This window comes from Delphinapterus leucas, chromosome 19, assembly GCF_059928025.1.
Source record: "Delphinapterus leucas isolate spDelLeu-1000000601 "Yukka" chromosome 19, BTC_Dleu_Yukka2, whole genome shotgun sequence".
Classification (NCBI taxonomy): Eukaryota; Metazoa; Chordata; class Mammalia; order Artiodactyla; family Monodontidae; genus Delphinapterus; species Delphinapterus leucas.
Window position 1 is genome coordinate 14482355 of NC_143147.1, and position 22643 is coordinate 14504997.

General features: G+C 46.4%; 2 protein-coding genes across 11 annotated transcripts in view; one reads left to right on the forward strand and one right to left on the reverse strand.

The window, feature by feature from the left end:
* MYH10 (myosin heavy chain 10) overlaps positions 1-2903 on the forward strand; it is a 128165-nt gene extending 125262 nt beyond the window's left edge. The window contains exons 39-40 of the mRNA XM_022596171.3: positions 1180-1352; positions 2135-2903. Of these exons, the coding sequence (XP_022451879.1) occupies positions 1180-1352; positions 2135-2279 (318 nt within the window). The 3' untranslated portion in view covers positions 2280-2903. The remainder of the gene's footprint in view (positions 1-1179; positions 1353-2134) is intronic.
* Positions 1-22643, reverse strand: part of NDEL1 (nudE neurodevelopment protein 1 like 1) — a 51108-nt gene that overhangs the window by 7176 nt on the left and 21289 nt on the right. The window contains exons 8-11 of one of the 10 annotated variants that reach the window (XR_002647729.3): positions 18692-18843; positions 5958-6144; positions 4506-4652; positions 3880-4062 (exon numbers count right to left, since the gene is read on the reverse strand). Coding sequence is in view for 3 of the 10 variants with exons in the window: in XM_022596175.3 (XP_022451883.1) it covers positions 11859-11952; positions 18692-18843 (246 nt within the window). In the remaining 7 variants the exon portion in view is untranslated. The other 9 variants (XR_002647727.3, XR_002647732.3, XR_016388843.1 and 6 more) reach the window with 9 other exon arrangements.

Sequence of the window (22643 nt, forward strand, 5' to 3'; positions counted from 1 at the left end):
GATACAGAGGTGATTAGGACCTGGCCCTGCCCCGTGAGTCCCCCCAAGTGCCCCGGAGTGGACAAGAGCACGTCAGGAAGGCTTGAAGTGTGAGGCCTGGACTGACCTTACAGTTACCATGTTTCCTCCACTAGAATGGACGCTACATGAGTGCAGAGATTTCTGCCTGTTTCACCCAGTCATCTCTTGAATGCCTAGAATAGTTCGGGGCATAGCTGGTAGTCACTGAATGTTGGCTGGATGGAGGGGTGGATACACTGCTGAATGAAAAGGCAAGAGAAAGCAAATGTACGGCATGTGGAACCCGAGTGGTCCTCCTTGTCTGCGTCCAGGCACCTGTTTTCTCAGTGCCAAGGGCATGTGCTGATAGGGCTTTGGACTGTGGTCAGGTCTGCACTGGCTAAAACCTGGGTGGGGGCTGTGTTCTCCTCTGGCTCTCGGTCCTCTCTGAGACCTGCCGCCGTGGCTGGAGCTGAGGATCCACTGCCTCTGGCCCAGATCCTCCTCTCCTCCTCCCCTGCTCCAGTCGGGCACCCAGTCTGGCCTTCCCTTCTCACCCCCACGCTCAGGGCCTAGCAACACCGAGGGCAGTTCTGGGTGGGTGTGAGCTGGACCCGCAGGGCACTGGCCAGTCTCTGTGGTTCAGGACTGAGGGATCCAGTGGGCAGGCTGAGTTCTCCTGTCAGGTCTTCCAGAGTGGCTTTGTACTTGAATCAAACAGAACGTCAACACACCTGTGTTGAACATAGGTGTAAAATGAATGGAGCATCTCCTGGGGTTGGAGACTGTTGGCTCTTCTGCGTCTTGCGGGACTAGCCCTTCCCTTTCACAGTCCCATAGGGCACTCGTGTGAAGATAACTAAACTGTCATTTTTCTGCAGAAAACTCAGGGATGAAAAGCGGGTGTTTGTTTTTTTTTTAAGTTTCCTTTAGCATGATTTGCTGCATAGACATGGTTTTGCTGAGAATAGCAGGCTGGTCAAAAGGCCTTGGGCCAGGCCCCAGTCTTGTGTATCAGTGCACTCGCACGTATGTATGCCTGCCGTGTGTGTGGGTACGCTCGTGTGCGCACTCGCGTGGCTGGCAGGGCAGAGGCCTATGCTGACACACTCAGGACGCAGCGATGCCGAATTTGGATTCACCGGTTTGGTGTGACTTGGTTCGTGTAACTTCCCCGAGATGGAGAAGGCCAACGCCAGGATGAAGCAGCTCAAACGGCAGCTGGAGGAAGCAGAGGAAGAAGCCACACGTGCCAACGCGTCTCGGCGCAAACTCCAGCGGGAACTGGATGACGCCACCGAGGCCAACGAGGGCCTGAGCCGCGAGGTCAGCACGCTGAAGAACCGGCTGAGGTGAGTGCCCCGGGCCTCCGTGAGGTCACACCCAGAGCCTGCAAATAGCTGCGTCCATGGGCTCCGGGTGCAGTGGTTTCTCAGGCTCCTGTCCAGCTCTTCGTTCTTGCCTGTTTACCTGTTCCGGATCCCTGACCGTCAGTAGTCCTCGAGGATGGAGGAGCAACAGGCCCACTCATTTGCTCCGCGTTTGCTAGTGGGCTGTGCGAATACATGGCTCGAGGCTTGGGAGCCAGCCCAGGTGTCTGTCCGCGTCCCGGGTGAGGGCAGAACACGGGGAGCCAAGGCTACACCTTCTCCCCCAGAAGGACAGCTTAGCACAGGTGTTGGCAAACCGTGGCCTATGGGCCAGATCCTGTCTGCGCCCTGCTCTCCTGTACAGCCAGGGAGCTAAGAATGGTATTTACATTTATAAAGGCTGTAAAAAGACAAAGAGTGTTCAACAGAGACCTTAGGTGGCCCACAAAGCCTAAATAGAGCATTTACTCTCCACCCTTTGGGGAGAGGCTGGCCCATGGTGAGCAGGTGACGCTTTCCTCAGTGTGTCCATCACAGAGCAGGGGGCTGAGTCCAGCCACCCCCAGGGCTCCGGGGCCCTCCCAGGATGATGTTCCGCAGGCGGGTGTGGGAGAGGTGGGAAAGCACGGAGCTGTTCCTGATCTGCCCACCACCCCAGCTGGTGCGTCTTGAGGAAGGGCTGGAAGTTGAGTCGTCAGGTGGTTGAACGACTTGCCAGCCACGAGCTGTTGCGGTCGTGCCCACACACTTACTCTGCTCTCCAGGCGAGGAGGCCCGATCAGCTTCTCCGCCAGCCGATCTGGCCGGCGCCAGCTGCACATCGAGGGCGCTTCCCTGGAGCTGTCGGATGACGACACAGAAAGTAAGACCAGTGACGTCAATGAGACGCAGCCGCCCCAGTCTGAGTAGATCCGAGGAAGCCGGGGGAGGCGATACCGAGGGACACGCAGGAAGTCACCCAGCGCCCCGGCCTTGGGGCCCCCTGCAGATCTGGGGGACTGGCGAACCGCACGACTCCTGAGAGATCAACTGTGTCTTAAGGACTTGCAGCCTACACAACTGTCTCCTGCTTCAGATTTAGGTACAATTGCTCCCCTTTTTATATATATATACACAAAACCTACACATATTAAACAGATCGTCTCATGATTGCGTCTATTTTCCATATATCCATCAAGAGACCATTTTATAATACATGTTAAGAAGAGAACCCTTTTTCAAACAAACTCTAGACCCCGTTGCCGGTCGCTGGGGCAGCCCCGGGGTTGCTGCCCAGTCGCTCTGCATGCTCTGTCGTACGGACAGCTACCTTAACCTTAGTTCTGTGTTCATGTGGCCCCTGCCTCCTCAGCCACGTCAAGTCTCTTAGAACGTTGTGGAACCTAAACTGCACTTGTAGCTCTCATTTCCTTCAAATAATGATCAACACTATTTCAGTGAGCAAACTGTGAAAGGGGCTTTGGAGAGATTAGGAGGGGTGGGTTGGATGTGGGGGAGCGGCATCCGTGTGGGGTGGCCATGCCTACCTCCCTCGAGTCGTGGTGTGCCCCCATCTCTTCACGTGAACTGTCCTCGGCCCGGTCTGTGCATAGGAAGAACAGCGGCCACCACCCAACTGAGGCCCTGGGGGCAGCCATCACAGTGACTGCAGGAGGGCCTCCGGAGGCCCCGGCTTCCCCAGTGTGCTCCTCGCTTCTGGAGCGAGCAGCTGCAGGCCCCGGAGCAGAAGCTCGGGGGATACCCTCCCTCGCCAGCCAGGCTCTCATGCTGACCTTGCAAATTCAGCCGCTGCTTTGAGCCCAAAATGGGAATATTGGTTTTGTGTCCGAGACTTGTTCCAAGTTTGTTGATGAGGTTGACAGAACCTCGAGAACAGATGCCACCTGCCTGAATGTTGACATGCCAGTGGATGTGACTCCTTTTTGATTTCTCCTTTCCCCTCCCCCTTGGGACAGTGTTACAGTGAACACTTAGCATTCTGTTTTTGGTTGATAGTTAATCAAACTGACATTACAGAAAGTGCCTTAGACACTACAGTACTAAGACAATGTTAAATATATTATTTGCCTCTGTAACAATCTAATGTATTAAGTTTTGACTGTGCTTCATATATCATGTACCTCTCTAGTCAAAGTGGTATTATAAACATTCAGTGACAATGAATCAGTGTTAATTATAAATCCTTGATCCTCTGCAACATGCTTGAAAACACAAACCTTTTGGGTTAAAAGCTTTAACATCTGTTAGGAAGAATTTGTCACGTGGGTTTGGAATCTTTGATTTTCCCCCTTTATGAATTGTACTGGCTGTTGACCACCAGACACCTGACTGCAAATATCTTTTCTTGTATTCCCATATTTCTAGACAATGATTTTTGTAAGACAATAAATTTATTCATTATAGATATTTACGCCTGCTCTATTTACTTGGAGGAAAAAAGCACCCGTTGAGAATAAACAGACCTCAATAAAGAAGAATAATCATGTGAACGTGAAATCTGTTTTCTCACCTTCTGTTCTCGATTTCCCACCTGTGGTCTGATCGGAGGTTGGAAGCTACAGAGAGTTTAAATGCTGACAGCCAGGCTGCTTTTATCTGAGGGCACTGCACTCGCAGAAACTGTCGGATGACAGGCTAAGTCTGGGCAGTCGTGGTGACAGATCCTGTTCTCACCGATGGCCTCCGTGTGTAGCTGCATCAGGAAGGAAAGGGCTGCTGGAGCTGGAGCGCCAACTGTTAATGGAGAAGGGAGCAATGCAGGGCTGCAGGATGAAGCCTTGAGGAGGGTTTCCAGTCACCAGCCAATGAAGCTCATTACTGGATTAAGAGGTCCAAGATGTTTCAGACTACATTTTCAGGCAGGATGCACATTAAAAATGCTTTTGGGAGGATTCAGCGACGAGATCCAAGGGCAGCTGTGAGCCCGTTAGGACAGGCTGGAGAGAAATACTAGAGGAACACAATCATGTAGAGAATGCTGGGGGGTTTTCCATGATATGCTCAGCTTAGGCCGGTTCTGGTGGTCTGAACTATATACCTAGGCTGCTCGGCAGTTGTGGGGATGTGAAAAATGGACAAAAGTGTTCCCTTTCTCCTGTGTCACTACCATAGGAAAAAAAGGTGAGTTGCACTTACCGTGTCTCAGGTGTGTTCTCACCCCTGCATTCAATATCTCAGTCCAGGGGTTTGTGGAATTCAGAGGCTTGTTTTTCTCAAAAAGAATCCTTCCCTGCTGGCTGGTTTAACTGGTGTTAATGTCACACTGTTTCCCAACTACTCAGCCTATCAGGAGAAACATATAATCTATATGAACAGATTCCAATCCCTGGGAGCCGGGCTCTGAGTGTCAAAGACAAAGCAATAGGCCAGCTCCCACCCCACAGGTGTATGGTCCATCGTGAGGAAGGACTCAGGCAAGACGTGGGAAAGCCTTAGCCTTTTGTGGAAATGAAGTTTAGATGAGCTCTGCTGGGGTTTTAACTCTGTCACGTACACTTCAAATGCTCTGTCTGCCCTTGCCACACCACAGTTGCCGCTCTTTTTAATGCAGACATTCTAGGAAATTCTTTTAAATTACTTTGGTACGGATAACACATCTGTGCCTAGCCTGACTGTCCTGGGCATTCTGATATCAGAAAGACTAGTGCCCTATCACATTTACTTCTGTCACCAATCTTCCCCATCCCTGGAAACCTCAATGAAGACGAAATGAGCTAGAAGACCGATATCTTATAACCGGTCCTCCCTATGGCTCTGGGTATCACTGACCCATGGCCCCTTCCTCCTGACGCCAACGTTGCTATGACAATAGACATGTCTGTCAAGACTGCGGAAGAAAAGAGCTCACAGTTGTCTGAGGCTAGGAACCACCACTTCCTGCCCCGCCCCTAAAAAAAAAAAAAAAAAAATCAAGTCACAACAGGCCACAGGCTGGAATCTTTAGAAGGTGGAGACATGGCTCCACTCCCCCTAGTTCAGGCAGGCCTGGGTGAAGCCCGTGGCTGAGACCCGAGGCGAGTCCCCATCCACAGAAGCTTCCCAGTGGCTCTGGGAGGGAAAAGATCTTCACCAAGAGCTTTCCCAAAGGCTGAGCATTTGCAAGAATGCTATGTCCTGTGCACGGTCAGGACCAACCAGGCAGTCTACTTCCTCGTGTAGCCACCTGTCATTTGGAAATCTAGCAAATCATACAGGTCTTTTCAGAAATCTAACATGAAACACTATAAAGATATAATGACGTGACGCCAGTTTCCAAAGACAACATTAACTGTAATTACAGTGCCTATGTACCATATGCACGAAGTATGAACACGTCCTTCACCCCTAACACCAAGACTACAAATTCTGTTTGATGCATTACAGCAGTGAGGTCTGTTTATTTTTTTCAAAGTCGCCCAATAATGGAATCCGTCCCCGCTAACTGGATGTCACGAAGCCTTATTCGAGATGTAACGTGACATAATCAGACTGTTAAACACTGGGTCTGACTGGCATCCAAGCAGAGCGCTGGCTCCTTCACAGGACCACACTGCACAGCAGCCAAGATGCTCCTGTTCTCACGTGTAAGCTCATGCATCTCATAATCACCTTCAGGAGGTGGCAGTTGTCATGTGGTTGTCATTGCCTGACTCCTGGTAAGGTCAATAAAGCCCAGCGTCAGATCTTGTAGAATGAGTGTCAGCAGCTTAGAGTAAAATTCTGGAGCCAGCAGTAGAATATGCTTTCCAGAAGTACTGCATCACCAGTGCTCACCGCAGCGCAGACGATGACACTGCTTGGGAAAACACGGACAAGGACAACTCTGGGTCAAAATGTAGTTCAGAACGTTGGAATCACAATGAAGTTTCAGGAGTATCTCTCACATTTTCCTTTTTATGTATGAGTTAAGTGTGATATGATGAAAATCTGCATAAAGAAGTCTTTCAGACTTTCAATAAACACAAAGTCTAAACGACAGGCGTTTTCATAGTTCCAGCTGGCACATTTTTCTTACTGGTTTACAAAATAAAGGTGTGTCTTATAATTGCTGACGTCTGAGAGTCCATTAAATACAGAACTCTCCTCACTAGGCTGCTGCTGGGGTGGAACCTGGGGGAATCTGCATTTTAAAATTTCCCCAAGTATGACTCAGCCCGGTCATCTGGCAGGTCAGGGAGCCCCCTGCTTTGTGCTACTTGGTCAACTCTCAGAACTACTCAGCACAATTCTTCAGACCAACTGGGGCAGTGAAAGAAAATCAGTCTCGTTACTTCAATTTTTAAAAAATTTGAGCAACTTTACAGGAAAATTTAGAACCCTTGACAAATAGTAAACTATTTTCATCTTTTCATTTCACCTCTGATTTTTTTTATAAAGCTGCAGTTGCATGCGCATCTATTTTGTGTCATCATTTCCATTCCCACAGATCAGCACAACTGCACACTTACATTTCAGTGGCTCTGGGGTCTTTTGTTCAGCTGACAAGTCATCCCAACCATTCCATTCCCCTGCCATCAGACATCTATATTAGTACTGTTGAGACCGATTTTGTTTGTTCTTACTACCACAGATGAAGAGCTGTTACAGCTTATCACATTGTTAGACTGAGTCAAGACTTACAGAGGCTAATTTAGTGACACCAATATGTAAAAGTGTACCTAGTCCCCTAAATTCTAGGTGACAGCAGGATTTGCTGGGGAGGGTGGGCAGTTAAAGCACTCACTTTTTTTAGAAGCAAAAAACTGCTTCACAGCTCCATCTACTGACAAGGCTCTGAGCCTCACACAGACGTCGCTGTTGATCCACTGCACAGAAAACTTGCCCAGTCCTGCCAGCCCAGCACCTCATTCCCAGGCCTCCACCTGCATATCATGACCCAAGCAGAATGCCCATATTTCAATGGGGGCAGCAAACTTGATACTGGATTAGAAAACACCCCACAGGTAAACAAGTGAAACATCTGTTCAGTTTCCAAACACTAACATAACTCCTGCGGGTGCAGGTGGGCAGCAGGATAAAGCATGACTCCAAATCATAACCCCACATGGCACAAACACCAGCACCATAAGCTTCGCTCTGTTTTCCAATTTGCCTCTTCACATGCACTATCTCATAAAAGAAGTCTGTTACATTAATATTTACTAGAGATTGTTTTTCCTTAAAATTAAAAAAGGGCCACTGTATTCCCATATATCATATTTTTAAGTCATGGGACCAGTTGTTAGATAAGATGCTCTAAGTCATAGGAAGATGGTTTGCAAAGATGCCTCCTGCCCCCGCTCCCATTTTTAGAAAAGAATTCAGTAAACACATTCAAATTTTAAAGGCCAAGCTAGTGCTCTCAATTTGTTTCAAACTTTGAGGCAAATATAGAGAGAAAAACAACCCATGAAGTAAAAGTCAGAATGTAGAAAAGGCTTATCTTAGCATCCTCTAGGCAAACAGTGTGGACAACTGACAGCCTGGACCCAACCCCCCTCAGGCCCTGTTCCCACCACCGGCCAGGCAGGAGAGACCTGGCTACAGGCTGCCCCCTAAAGCCACTGCCACACCCCAGGTCATGTCCCCTTCCCCAGAGGTGCCAGCTTCCACCTTGGGTCGCAGGAGATGCTAATGGCGTCTCCAAGACAGCTTCTGAGAGAAACAAAGAGTCCACACACGACAGACAAGATTGGGAGAGGAGGAGGGTGGATGAGCCGCATTCCTCCCGCTGCAAAGGCTGTGTCACCTTCGTGCGCATCACTTCCAAGCGTTCAGAATCAGCTCACCTCCTGAGGCATGAGACAGAGTGAAGGCCAGCGAGGCCTCGAGTTTGACAAGGTGGTGAAGGTGGTGAAGACAGAAAAACACTGGGCTCCTTTCCAAACCTGGCTCTTCCGTGAACCAGCTGTGTGAGCTTAGGCCAGTCACCTAAACCCTGGGCCCGCCTTCCCATCTGTAGACCGAGGCAAAACCAGCTCATCCTGCGCCCAGGTCACTGTATCTAGTTGCCACTTGCCTACTTGTGACTCAACACCCCAGCTGTGGCTTCTGGCTCCTCACTGAGTTGGTGGGGTATCACTTCCGGCCACTCAACTGGCTCCTATTTTATGCAGGAAGATGTTTCAGGAGCAAGGGATGGGAATGGGTGGTGAGATGAAAATATCTGGAGACAAGAAGCTGTCCTTTGCCACCTGGAAAATCAGCCCCCTCCACGCAGGGGAGACCATGTGGACCCAGCCCAGGGGCAGCTCATTCCTGAAGGTTTCAGTGTGAGCCACGCAAACCTGGCAATCGAGCAGCCCTAGGAAGAGAACCCACTCAGAGGATCTTTAGCTATACAGGCCAGCAGTCAGTAGAACTTTCATACCAGGAAGCAAATGCTCTATTTGAGCAAGTACAAAGCAGCATCTTGAACCAGATACAGAGGGTCACTGACTTACAATGGTTTAAGATTTTTTTTGATTCTAGCATGATGCAAAAGCGATACACTCAATAGAAAGCATGCTTTGAATTTTAGATTTTAATCTTCTCCCAGGCTAACAATATGCAACCCAATCCTCTCTCACAATGCTGGACAGGGCAGTTCCCGGTCAGCCACACAATCACGAGAGTCAACAACCAATACAGTTACAACCATTCTGCACCCAGACGACCGTTTGGTTTTTCACTTTCAGTACACTATTCAATCAATTAGATGAGATAGTCAACACTTAATTATCAAATAGGCTTTGTGTTAGATGATTTTGCCCAACTGTTGGCTAATGTCTAAGCGTTCTGAGCATGTTTAAGGTAGGCGAGGCTAAGCTATGATGTTCAGTAGGTTAAGTGTATTAAACGCATTTTCAATTTACAATGAGTGGGTTTACTGGGACATAATCCCACTGTAAGTGGAGGAAGATCTGGAATCCACGGAGAAAGCTAAAAGAGGCTTGGGGAATCAACCAGCTTCCTCAGGGGGTCATATGCCAAGGGCTGCTGCAGCTATCAAAAACCAAAACTATGTGGGAGTCCTGAAGGGGCCAGAAATAAGCCTAGCAGCACACTCCGTACTTTCACGGACCTGGCCTGTGCTCTCCTGGACCCAAAGCAGTGGTGACATCAGTGAATAACACGTGGGCCCCTGCAGCCAGGGCCCTACTCCCAGCCACTGCCTGAATAACAACTGGTGAGATGATCCCAGGGGTGTGCAGCTGGAGAGGAAGTGAGAAATCGCTGGGGAGCCAAGGAAAAGGATTGAAGCTCCAGAACTCATCCTTACTTTAACCAGAGTAGCTCTGTTTGTTATGTTTTAGATTTGGGGTTCCTGCATAAACAAAGAGGTCTGCTAAACGTTGAAACCTCTGATCTAATCCAACCCTTCCAATGATGGCTGGGAAAGAAGCTGGGAGGCTGCCCATCAGTAAGAGACCTGGAGTTTTCTTTTCAACTGTTCGGCCAGCAGAGCTGGGCACAGCACACACACCAGGACAAGCGTGTCTCGTGAGCCAACTTATGATGAAATCTCCAGGAACAACTAACAGAAGCTATTCCTGCCTGCACACTGACAGAAGAAAAAATGTTTAATGTATCCTACCTTAACGTTTCTTATTCACTTAGGAACTGGATTCACTTACTTTTCATTTACATATAGTCTTCAAACTACAAACTACTCCGTTTATGCTCTTTGTTATAAGCAGTGCTCAGAATCTGACACATTAGTACAGATGCCCCAGTTAACTTGCTCAAGTCCAGTCACCCTGTCTCTTGCTACTAAACATCTGGCACCTTCTCTCAGGGGACGAGGAGAGAAGCCCGGATCCAAGTAACCTCTAATCCCAGAACACCAGCACGTGTCATGAACAGCAACCCAGCAGGAGGACCAGCTCCTGGATCCATCGCGGTTACTCCAAGACTTAGCAAGCTGCCTCCCTCAAAGTGCAGGTCCTTCCTCCCAGATTTCCAAATGGGGCCAGGGCTATTCTCAGGCTGCTCCTGGAAATCACAGCTAAGAGCAGAAACCAGCATCAAGAATCAGCATGAGGAATACATGAGCCACAAGGATGTATTGTACAACACAGGGAACACAGCCGGTACTCTGTAGTAACTATTAATGGGATATAACCTTTAAAGATTGTGAATCTCTATATTGTATACCTGTAACTTGTGTAAAATTGGACATCAAATATACTTCAATTTTTAAAAAAATAAATAAAAAACAGTCAGCATGAGAATGCCTGTTCACACATCCTGAGGCCGCCTGAATTTTCTTTGCCCTATTCCACAGCTGCTGTCCATCCCCGTGTCCCATGTCACAACAGAAGTGACATTTGAACCTGGCTTTGCAACTCCAGCTCTTCTCTCCCAGGATGGCAGAAACCCAATAAAGCAACCTCAATCCTTTTTCTTTTTTTCTGTGAAATTTATTGTTTCCACATTAAAAGATTTTTTTTGAGGGGGAGTATTTTTTTTAACCACGTGATGATCCTACACAGCTGCCCAGAGTAGGACACCATCATAAGTCTTTAACATGCCATATGAGTTCTGAATAAATAAAAGCTACAAAGCCCAAGTTATATACAAATATCTTAGGCAATAATGTTTACAAACCTATGTACAATAAAACAAATGTAAACAGTAAATGCAGCATGAGAGTAATCAAAGGATGCACAGGGACAACCACTTATGGTCAGTCTGCCCCCAGGAGCTGGCACCAGCCAGCCCCTGGAATCAGGCCACTCAACCCTTCCTAACACAACTGGACAGGCCCTCTGAAAACAAAACAAAAACAGTCTGAAGGTGTCATTTAACTAAAGGACCAGAGAGCTGGCGAGGAGGTTGCCACCACCCCCTGCTCCGAGTCTCAGGCACATGGAGGAGGAGGAGACGGCAGAGGCACAGCCCTGCACGTGCCCAGGTCCCAGAAGCTCCTGCCACCTGGGCTCAGACAGGCATTCTGCTGCTCTGGGAGGCTAGTCTATGGAATGATAACTGCTAAAGTAAAACCAGAAGGTGCAGAAAATGTTCCCTAATTCAGTGACCTTCCTCTTTGCCAGCAACAGGCCCAAACCGTGGGGGTGGAGGTGGGGGACACATGATCCATGAGCACTGGAGGTGCTTGGGTGGGAGCTCAGGAGGAGAGCACACGTCGACCTGATTTGGGGGAGAACCTCTAGAAGATCAGCAATGTCCTAAACATAACTAAATCCTATCAGTAAAGCAGGGAGGGGGCTATGAGGCAGGTGTGATGAATGGGTACTTCTGCATCCAGTGACCAAGTAATACGTGTATGTATCACCTTGTGACCCACAAAAGTGCAATCATGTGAAACCAACGGCACTACGGCGAGAAGAGAAAATAGCCAGTATTGATGTCGCGCAGAGTCCTGGGGCTGGGCAGGGCCCAGCAGCCGCCACTGCATGCAGCCTGCCCTCTGCCAGCCGTGGGGAGGCAGACGGAGGGGCACGAGCTGGGCCCGGGCACCGAGGGGTGAGGCGTGGGTGTCCTGGGTTGTTGCAGGAGGGCGGGAGCCCCGACCTGGAGGCCAGGCACTCACACGCTGAGAGGCAGCATACCCGGTGCCGACGACGGGCGCGAGGAGCCCAGACCGGGAGGAGGAGAAGCCGGGTCAAAGCCGTTTACTGCCCTGTGGGGGTGGCCAGAGCAGAGAAGGAAGGGAAGAGAAAGAGAGACTGTCATTTAAAATCACTCGACACACAGCGAAATTCATTTGCTCTCTACAACTATTCCTCTTCCCGGCCTAGAGCAGAATCCTGATGCCCAGGGGAGAGAGCTGCCTAGAGAGCATGAGCTGGTGAGAGACTTGAGAAGCCCGTGGTCCTGGGGGTGATGACACTACTGCTCCCTTCTCGGCAACTTCATCACACTGGCCGTGGCAGCCACAGCCCTGATTGATTTCCCAACAGAGCAGGTTAAACGTCTACCAGTAGGGAACTACCTAAATAAATAAGGGTACAAACCAACAATGAAATACCATACAGCCATTAAAAACACATTCCAGGGTTCTTAACAGCACGGAAAATATTCCGAATGTAATTAACGCTAGGTGGAAAAAGCATCAGGTTACCAAACTGGATATGCTCCATAATATGAAGGCAAAAAAAGTGAGTAGTATATATTCTGGACTACAGCCCCTTATACAGCTAGACATTACCACCCAGAGCTAAATCTAGAACGTGTGGACACACACACGCACCCCCACATATACTACAGAAGGAAAATGGAACAATAGTTACTCTTCTTCCCTCTGAGTTGTGGGTAAATTTTATTTACTACTTTATACTTTTCTGTTGTTTTCCAAACCTCCTACAATGTACAGGAACATCTTAAATAAGGGGGAGAAAAATAACTTTTTTAAATTGTTCAGCAAGCAAAGCCAGATGGGTAGGCTTCTCTGCCACCTTGTGAGACACCAGCCCCGCCCAGCGCAAGCACCTGCAGCCAGGACCCAGCCCCGCCCCAGCCCCAGCGCCCAGCAGCACAGCCTCAGGAAGCAATGAGGGAATGAGTGCAAGGCCTGCAGCCCCTCTCAGGACACCACTGCAGCCCTTCCATACTGACAAACTTCCTAGGAAAATGTGTCCCACTCACAACTTGGGAGATGCCACCAAGTGCAAGGGGCCGGACTGCCCCACACATACCCACCACTGTCCCCACCGGCCTACTCATCAGAGGGGCCCAGGGAGTTGAATACAGACTCACGGACAGAGGTTCTCTTAAAAAAACGAAACACAGACACATTCCCCACCAAGATCAAGATGACAGTTTCATACACTGAAGAGGTGAGGGCAACCTCCTGGAGAAACAGGCATGCAAAGAGACTTGACTAGACCCTTGACTACTTTGAAGAACAGTTAACATCTGAAGAAACTAACCTGCGTATAGATTTTGAGTTGGAAATCATGCTACGCACACAGGCCAAGAGCAACAGAAGGGGCTCTGACCAGTGCAATCTCTCCCTGTTGTCCATTTGTCCACCTCAGTGATGCACACTCAAGATTTTCTCTTTTCTCTTTGGGCTGGGGAGGTCTGATATTTGAGCTTCATCACATTTGAAAACTTTAAATCATCCCTCTCCATCCTCCAAGGCTGTATGCCTTTGCCTCTTCTGGGGACAGAGCCCACATCCTACATGCCATTGTAGCCCTCGCATAATAAGCCATTTGTCTGCCTGGTCCCAGAGCCCTGATGCCTGCCTCTCCTAGAACCTCAGGGAGAACTAACTAGGCAGGCCTCACAAACAGCTTCAGCTTTACACGTGTGGACATCAGATTCCCAGCTGTACAGAGCACGGCAGAAGGCAGGGCTACAGACAGTCCCCAAAACTCGGCAGAAAGGGAGCACTGCTGGGTGCCAAGAAGAACCTGGCACCTGTTCCATAGGCGTGCAAAAGCAGCAAATGTGAGGATGGCTCCACATGCAGGTTTAGGACTGAGATTCCTGCATTTTCAGGAATGGACCTTTAAGGAATGTTAAGTTCATCCCCATTGTTATACTGCCAAGGAAACAAAAGCAGGAGAAGGTCCAGCCATTCACCTGAGTGCACCCTGTGAGCTTGTCAATGGGGAGCTGGGCCCACAACCTGCCTCCAAATGCCCAGGCCATTATCCTTTCTCAGTTTCCTCCTGGCCCAGGGACACCTGACAGGCTCCAGTGAACAAGCACGTTGGTGCTCCCACTGCAGGTTGCTCTAATGGGAAAAATAAGCAGTGCAATCCAAAATATAAAGGGAAAACAAGAAACTAGATAAAGTAGCTTCTCTGTGTGGACAGAAATGGGAATTCTGGATTTGAAAGTTCTATGGGAGAGAGAGAGAATAACAATCCACCAGGGTCTTACCTAGCACCCCTCTTGGAGTCAAGAATTAGGAAGTAAAAGACCAGGAGGAAGGAGAAAGCTGAACCTAGAGGCAGAATTATCAGTCTGGTGAGGTCCCTTGAGGGAACCGCAAAGCTGTGCAATAAGGAAAGGTTTCCAAGAAAAGAAACATCTCCATACTCACCACATTTGGTTTTAGGGAGCAGCAAAAGAGCCGAAGGGCAATGTCCCAGTGGACAACACAGGACTGAATGGAGAAAAAAATGGGCAGGGATGGAGATACAGATCTGGGAATCATCTAAGTAAAAAAGGTTCCAGAAGCTATAAAATTTCCTGATCATACCACAAAAATCTAGTTTAAGAGTCTGAAAAATAGAGAATCCAGCTAAGATAAGGAACTAAGGTCAGCTGCAAATGGCAACAGAAGACGTGAAAGAGGGAAAAGAACCAATGCATGTTTAGAAGCTGGTCAGGAGGATAATAATTTAACACAATATAGATAAAGCATGGGGACTAAATCTGTCAAAGCAAGGACAGGTACACCTGAGAGGGCAGGAAAGAAAAGGAAGAGATTGGGCTAGAGCTAATTCAGGAGAGCAGGCAGGCACACTCCAGACCCGAGTCTTCCAGCTATATGGATAAATGGAAGCTCAGCACAGCGCCAGTCCTCGGCCCAGGCGCTGCAAACTGAAATTTACATTTCTCAAAAGGAAGGCAGCCCTTATACACGTCCCCATCTACCATTCCAGTGTCCTGAGGGAACACAAGCGTGGGCACAGAGGAAACTCCCCACACAGCAAGAATCCAATATCATTAGTGCTGCTTTGAGAAAACAGAAGACACTGGGTAACAGGAAGCACCCCAGGCCCGTGGAGGCAGTCATATGCAGGTCCCAGGGCCTGGCAGTGACCCCCAACCCCCCGCCCCAAGACGGCTGGCGTCATCTCTACCACACTCCCACCTGTAACAGGAGTACCATCAGAGCACTTCACAACCGCCCCAGGACCACTACAGCTAACTTGTTTTTGTTTTGCACAGCTGAACCAATAATAATGGTGCACAGTCAAATCAAACAGGAACTCGAAAGCTCACTCATGGGCTGGAAGTTGGTTAAAGCAGTCAGCCCCATGCAGTTAGTAAAACCAGTTTGTTAATGTTAACTTGTCTTCCACCACACACCATGATTAAGAATGAAAGAGCACAGCAAACAAGTTCAGTTACCCATGAACAACGTGGGAAATATAACTTTTTCTTGCCTAGTAAAAGAAAGGAAAAAATATTAAACAGTAATACAAATACTATTTTCACACCATGCCCTAAAATTAGTTTACGTTCACCTACACCCAACCCAAAAGAAATCAGACTGGCTTACAAAATTAGGACAAGTGATACGTAAGAAGCTAAACAAAAGCTATGGAGAAAACAAGAACATTTTTGAGAGAACTCAAATGACTGCACTGCATGTGAACTGGTGTCCTTTTGGATGAGTGATATGAACGGCTGGTAGCAGTTGGAGGAAACAGCAACAAAAGGGAAGTAGGCCCAGCAACCCGCATTTTAGGGACTGAAGTGATCAGACTAGATAAAACCCTGACTCCAAGAAGCCCTCAACTAATCAGAACTTACAAAATATTTTCAAATCCCATAAAGCAATACATAACAATAAGGCTTTATGTTTACGTGGTAAGGCGTTGCTTCATCTCAAGATTCTGAGGGAAGCAGGAGCGCACAGTGTATACACACACATTCAATACGTGCACACGCACGCAAACCAACTTTGGCAAACTCTCCCTAACAGTAACAGTGCTACAGACAGACTCCTTAGGAGTGAGAGGCAGCAGGCAAGTTCTAGAGCCAAAGGCTTTTTTAAAATGGAAAGCTTCTTCTCATGCTGAAACTACAAGCTACACTTCTACAGGAACTGTCATTTATGCTTTTAACCAGCCAGGTCTAATAATGGAGCTGGGAGTGGGGATATTTACCCCTTCCTTTTGCAGCAGGTATATGCCATCATGGTTTTTATCTAGTCACCAGGTGAGCAGGAAGGAAGGCCAGAGGTAAAAAGCCAGGCAGGCCAAAAGGAAGCCAGAATCAAAGCAAAGCAGCAAGAACATAGCAAAACCCACAAGAGAGTTATCCTCAGGAAGATGGCAACTACAAACGTAACTCGAGCAAGAATAGGTTAACATTTGAGTGTGCATATACAATCCATTTACCATGTAAACTAAACACTTGAGAAAAAGCCAACCCACAAAACCATATTTCATTCTTAACAGAAAGAATACAATTAAAAATTTGTTCTGGGCTTCCCTGGTGGCGCAGTGGTTGAGAGTCCGCCTGCCGATGCGGGGCACGCGGGTTCGTGCCCCGGTCCGGAAGGATCCCACATGCCGCGGAGCGGCTAGGCCCGTGAGCCATGGCCGCTGAGCCTGCGCATCCGGAGCCTGTGCTCCACCACGGGAGAGACCACAGCAGTGAGAGGCCCACGTACCGCCAAAAAAAAAAAAAAAAAAAAAACAGAACAAAAAAAATGACACTCCTCAAGGTTGCCTGGAACTCCTAAACATGTGGAATATTAATTTTATTCTTACCACCACTGAGGAGCCCCAACGGTTAGAATAAAGTTCTGATTTATATGTTGATATTTTAGAATGTGCTTTTAATGAAATGTGTATAAAGAAAGCCCTGATTTATATATTATTTTAGAATGTGCTCCTTAATGAAATACATATACTTCAAGGTAGAATTCTCTTAAGGGAGAGAGAAAAACCAGAACACTCCACTCCACAAGGATGAACACAAAAAGCTTTTTAGAGTGGACTATGTATCAAATCAAGGCCTCCACAAATGTGCCACTGTCACTGAGGAAAGCAGAAAATACAAGTTCCTTTAAGAAGTTGTGAAAATTTCTATATTGCTTTCACAGAACAAGGACAAGCTGCCTCTATGACTCAAAGCAGAGACAGTGGCAAGGGACCACTGGTGCCTCAGTTGCTGCTCCACTACCAGCTACCTTAAGTCACACGGTCAGCATCTCAGACCATAGGTCCTAACCAGTTACCTAGACCAAGGCACACCCATACAAGAGTATATGCATGCAGCATTTTGTTGGTTTGTTTTTTTTTAATTGAGTAGAACAATATGTACTGACACGGAAAGATACTGGCAATATAAGTCACCACAGGCATATTGTAGAGCAGTATTTAAAGTATCCCAGGGACTTCCCTGGTGGCACAGTGGTTAAGAATCCGTCTGCTTGGCTTCCCTGGTGGCGCAGTGGTTAAGAATCCGCCTGCCAATGCAGGGGACATGGGTTCGAGACCTGGTCCGGGAAGATCCCACGTGCCGTGGAGCAACTAAGCCCATGCGCCGCAACTACTGAGCCTGCGCTCTAGAGCCCGCAAGCCACAACTACTGGAGCCCGCGTGCCTAGAGCTTGTGCTCCGCAACAAGAGAAGCCACCGCAATGAGGAGCCCGCGCACCACAATGATGAGTAGCCCCCGCTCGCCGCAACTAGAGAAAGCCCGTGTGCAGCAACGAAGACCCAATGCAGCCAAAAAAAAAGAAGAATCCGTCTGCCAATGCAGGGGACACAGGTTCGATCCCTGGTCCGGGAAGGTCCCACACACCGTGGAGCAACTAAGCCCGTGCTCCACAACTACTGAGCCTGCGCTCTAGAGCCCACGAGCCACAACTACTGAGCCCACATGCCACAACTACTGAAGCTCACGTGCCTAGAGCCTGTGCTCCGCAACAAGAGAAGCCACCGCAGTGAGAAGCCCGCTCGCTGCAACTAGAGAAAGCCCGCGCGCAGCAACGAAGACCCAACACAGCCAAAAATTAATTAATTAATTAATTAAATAAAATAAAGTAGCCCGTAAGTTTTTAAAAGTGTATAGCAGATGCATAAAAATACGATTTTACATGCCTAGGAATAACCATAAGGATGCAAAAACAGTGTGAAAACGGAAAACACTTTTTACTTTATATACTCTGTACCAACTGACATATTTTTTGTATTAAGGATGTACCACCGCTTTAATCTTACAACAATTTTTTTAAATTCTCAATTCCCCAAAAAACATCTTCACATTATACAAAACTTGTATCTCCTAAACTGTACTTGATCCAGTGGTTTTATATTTTTCTAAAATCTTCAGACAGAAGGTTTGTTGAAGAGTTCACACATACATGACCATCACGTTCTCTTCTACTCTTAACAAATATTTGCCAAGAAAGTCTACTAGCCTGCAAGCACCTTGAGCACAAGGACTGTATCACAGTCATCTTTAAATCCCCAGAGCCTAACACAGCTGCCTTTCAAGAGTCTGCTTCCCAGGACAGAAGCTTCAGAGTCAGGGTTCCCAGGGCAACAGACTCCATGGGGACTAGAAGACAACAGACTTCATGTCCCCTAAGATCTCAATGATAACGCTTCAGGTAGGTTTATCAAACTGAGTTTATCTTTTCAAAGTTCAACAAGCTCAATTAATAATGGGCAACTTCACTACCCAAAAAATTAACGTTTAGAATTTCCAAGACTTACCCTTTGTCGAAGAAAGACGTGTGCCCTGATCGAGAGAACTTCGTGCCGTTGCTATTCATCACCCCACAGTTAACATTCCCTGAAATATAGGATTTTCGTGATGCTTGGTCCTTTGCAAAATTCCTGCAAGCTGCTAATTTGGATTCTAAAGCCTACAAAAGGAAGAAGGAATGATTTGGTTGTCAAAACAGTAGCTGCACATAAAAATTTGCATTTCAAACCGTTTCTATTTCAAGACTCAAATCTTATTCTCTCAGTTGATAATGGTGGCTGTTTAAGCCATATCAATCACCTTTCTAATAGAAAGAGGGAATATTTATGCTGACTCCCTTTCTAATGAACTCAGAATATACACTTCTCTCAGTGTTACTGAGGGATACAGATATAATCCTCACCTTACAACTAAGAAAAATGTGGCACAGTATACAGAGATGTATCCCAGGTCTCTTGGCCCTATCCACTGTTTCTTTCTAAGTTGTGGACTGTTAGTTGGCTAGTTGGGTGTGTGCGTGTGTGTGTTTTGGGAGCAAGCATTTTAAAGAATGCAAAAACATCACTTGAAAAATTTTTAAAGCGGCCAATTCTTTCTTTAGGGCTTCAGGTTAGTCATTTCTACTGTATCAGAATGGATAAGTTCATTTACAACACCTCACATGAAGTTAAATGCTATTCTACTTCTGAGAGCACACTGTAAAACGTCTAATACCCTTCGTCTATAATTAAATAATTCACCTGAAAATGACACCAGCCCATTAGCATTTACCTCTAAACTGAGTGCCTGCTTAGCACCTGTCACCACAACACCTGGTCAGTGCCAGGCTCTACAAACCAGCAGATGACATGAAGAGAACAGAAGTTTCTCATCAATTTCCATTGCTCACAAATATCACCAACTCCCCCTTTCCCACAAACACTTTACCAAATCAAACCCCTCTCCCCGAAAAAAAAAAAAAAAAAGACAAAAAATAGTCCAATCCTATTATCCATGACACTAAGGAATGTGGAATACATAGATAAATTAAACCCACAGGGACTTCCCTGGTGGCACAGTGGTTAAGAATCTGCCTGCCAATGCAGGGGACGTGGGTTTGGGCCCTAGTCAGGGAAGATCCCACATGCTGAGGAGCAACTGAGCCCGTGCACCACAACTACTGAGCCCACGTGCCACAACTACTGAAGCCCATGTGCCTAGAGCCTGTGCTCCACAAAAAGAGAAGCCACCGCAACGAGAAGCCCGCACACCGCAACGAGAGGCCCGCACGCCGCAACGAGAAGCCCACACGCCGCAACGAGAAGCCCACGCACTGCAATGAAGAGTAGCCCCCGTCACCGCAACTACAGAAAGCCCACACGCAGCAACAAAGACCCAACGCAGCCAAAAATAAATGCATAAAATAAATTTATTTAAAAAAATTAAATCCACAGATAACATATTCCACTCTGAGAACCCTCCCCCCATCATTTCAACAACAGCTATTCAGACAGAGCAACAGAAACAGACTGAAACTTCTTTCTCTTCTCCTTTCTTAAAACAAAAGTACCATGACCTAGTAAAATAACAACGAAAGAAGGAAGAGAGGTAGTGACCTTGTAGGACAAGCTCTGAATAAGCATTTTTTCAGCATCTTCTTAAATAGACACATACACAATAAAAATTGAGAGCCATTAATTTCCTATATTCAAGACACTCATTTATTTGTTCTGATATTTGCTGAGAATCTATCATACAACAAGCACAACTTGTATCTGAGGTGTCGGTGAGACAGCCTAATGCAAGCACTGGGTCTGGCAGTCAAACACAGTGGCCTAGAAATCAAGGTTTAGACCATATCCACACCAAGTAGGAGATGAAACTGTGGTTGTGAAGAAGATCAGAAAGGTAAGGACAGAACTCTGAGCAAAATCAACACCGAAAGGGCGGGCAGATGAAGACCCAACAAGGTGACCAACAGGAACAGGCAGGAAGGCAAGCAGACGTGACACAGTGACACAGCATCAGAAAAGCAGAGGAAAGAAGGCCATTTCAAAAAAATAAGTCAGTGTTGAATGTTTCAAGTAAAATTAGGACAGAACAGCATCCCTTGGATTTGACAGCACTGAGATCATCAGTGAGCAATTTGAGTGGAGTGAGCAGGAAACATAGCCCAGACTAGGCTATCTGGGGAGTGTGTATGCCATCAAAAATGCTAACAATAAATGGAGACATGCTTTCAAAAACTTGGCTGGGAAGGGAAAAGAGAAACAGAATGACAGCTAAAGAGAGACGCAGGGTAAAAGGAAAGAATAGCTGCTTTTATTTTTGCTCTTAAGGTTTAAAAAGTGTATAATATGTAATATATAAATATTAGATATAAAGTAGAAATAGTAAATATAAAGTATATATATGTAATACATTATATATAAATATTGCATATAAATATTAAAACATATAGTAAAAGTGTGAAGATACAGGAGACATAAAGATGAGAAGGCTGGAAGGAATGAGATCCAAAGCACAGAGGGACAAAATTAGCCATGGGAGGAATGTGATACTTTTACCACTGAGATAAAAAGGAAGAACAGCCACAGAGGTAATAATAGGAGAGTACTAAAAGAAGGTTAAGAGGGGAAAACAAAGTTTAAATAGATGGCCTTGATTTCTCAGTGGAAGAGGATGCAAGAGTGGGAATGGGGCTTCCAGGTGAAGTCAGTGGACAAAGTAGTGTGAAGAAGTAGAAAATGAAATATTCATAAAAGTATGCAGGGGCTGGAGGATAACAGCAGACCAAAAATTCTAACGACACCTTAAAAGACAAACTGTCAGCTGAATGTGTAAACAATGCAAGGACTCTAAGTTCAACTTTCACGCACCATTTCTAAATAAACTACTTGAGGTACTAAAGCAAAACAGGGAACGAAGATGACAACATGGGGTCCAGGAACAGGCAGAACTAACCCAAGAGTATAATGAAAAGAAATTCAAGGCTGACAGCAGTGCAGCAGCCCTAGAAGCATATCAGAGCACTCAGTAAATAAGAAGCCGGAAGATACAAGATATAGCAAAGAAAGTGTATGTTTCTTCCCTCCACAAGAAAACAAAGGTAATCAGAAATGCTAAGTAAGACCCATGATAACAAAAATATCCAATGATATACAAATTATATATGCATACAAAGGCTGAATGTAATTTTAAAAAATAAAAATGGTTGAATTCGTTGAAATGACAGGATTTTAGCTTTTTTCTTTTTATTTATTTTATTGTGATCCTGTAAAAATTGTTTTGCAGTGAAAGTAATAAAAAAGATGGCCAATTTAAAAAAATGTTAAGAAAAAGACATACATGTCAACTGTGATACAAATATGAAAAAACCTAATACGGTTTTGAGTAAATAATAGGTAAAGAACAAAATGCTTGAAACACCTGTTGAGCAGCACAAGTAAAACAGCCCTAGAGCCCAGCTCCTCCTCTATGATTATTCAGTAAATAATACACATGTAGGCATGATATTTTAGGTGCTGTTGACTAATTTTCAGAACCAACCAATGGAGAGCTCAAGAAGGGACAGAGACACACACACACAACAGGGAGCTGAGATACAGTCTAATAAATTCATAAACATAGGTTTAAGCATGTTATTTAAAGTTATAAAAATAACCAACAGAAGAACAAAAAATAAAAAATTAGGAGGATGTAAGTTAAATTCCTCATCTTTATGCTTAAAGTTGTTAAGATACTGAAAAGCAAGCACATCACTTCAAGTTAGGTTACAACAAATAGGTTACACTGTTACAACGCAACTCTTACAACAGCTAGGTTAAAGCAATTATGTTAGGAGTAAGGGAAGATTACTCTATGTATGAATGATTTGTACACGTTACTTTTTATAGTAACTTTAAAATGCAGATTTAGTTAATCTGACAGTCAGACAACAATTTTACGAGCCAGAAAAGGTAACAATAGGACCTTCTATCT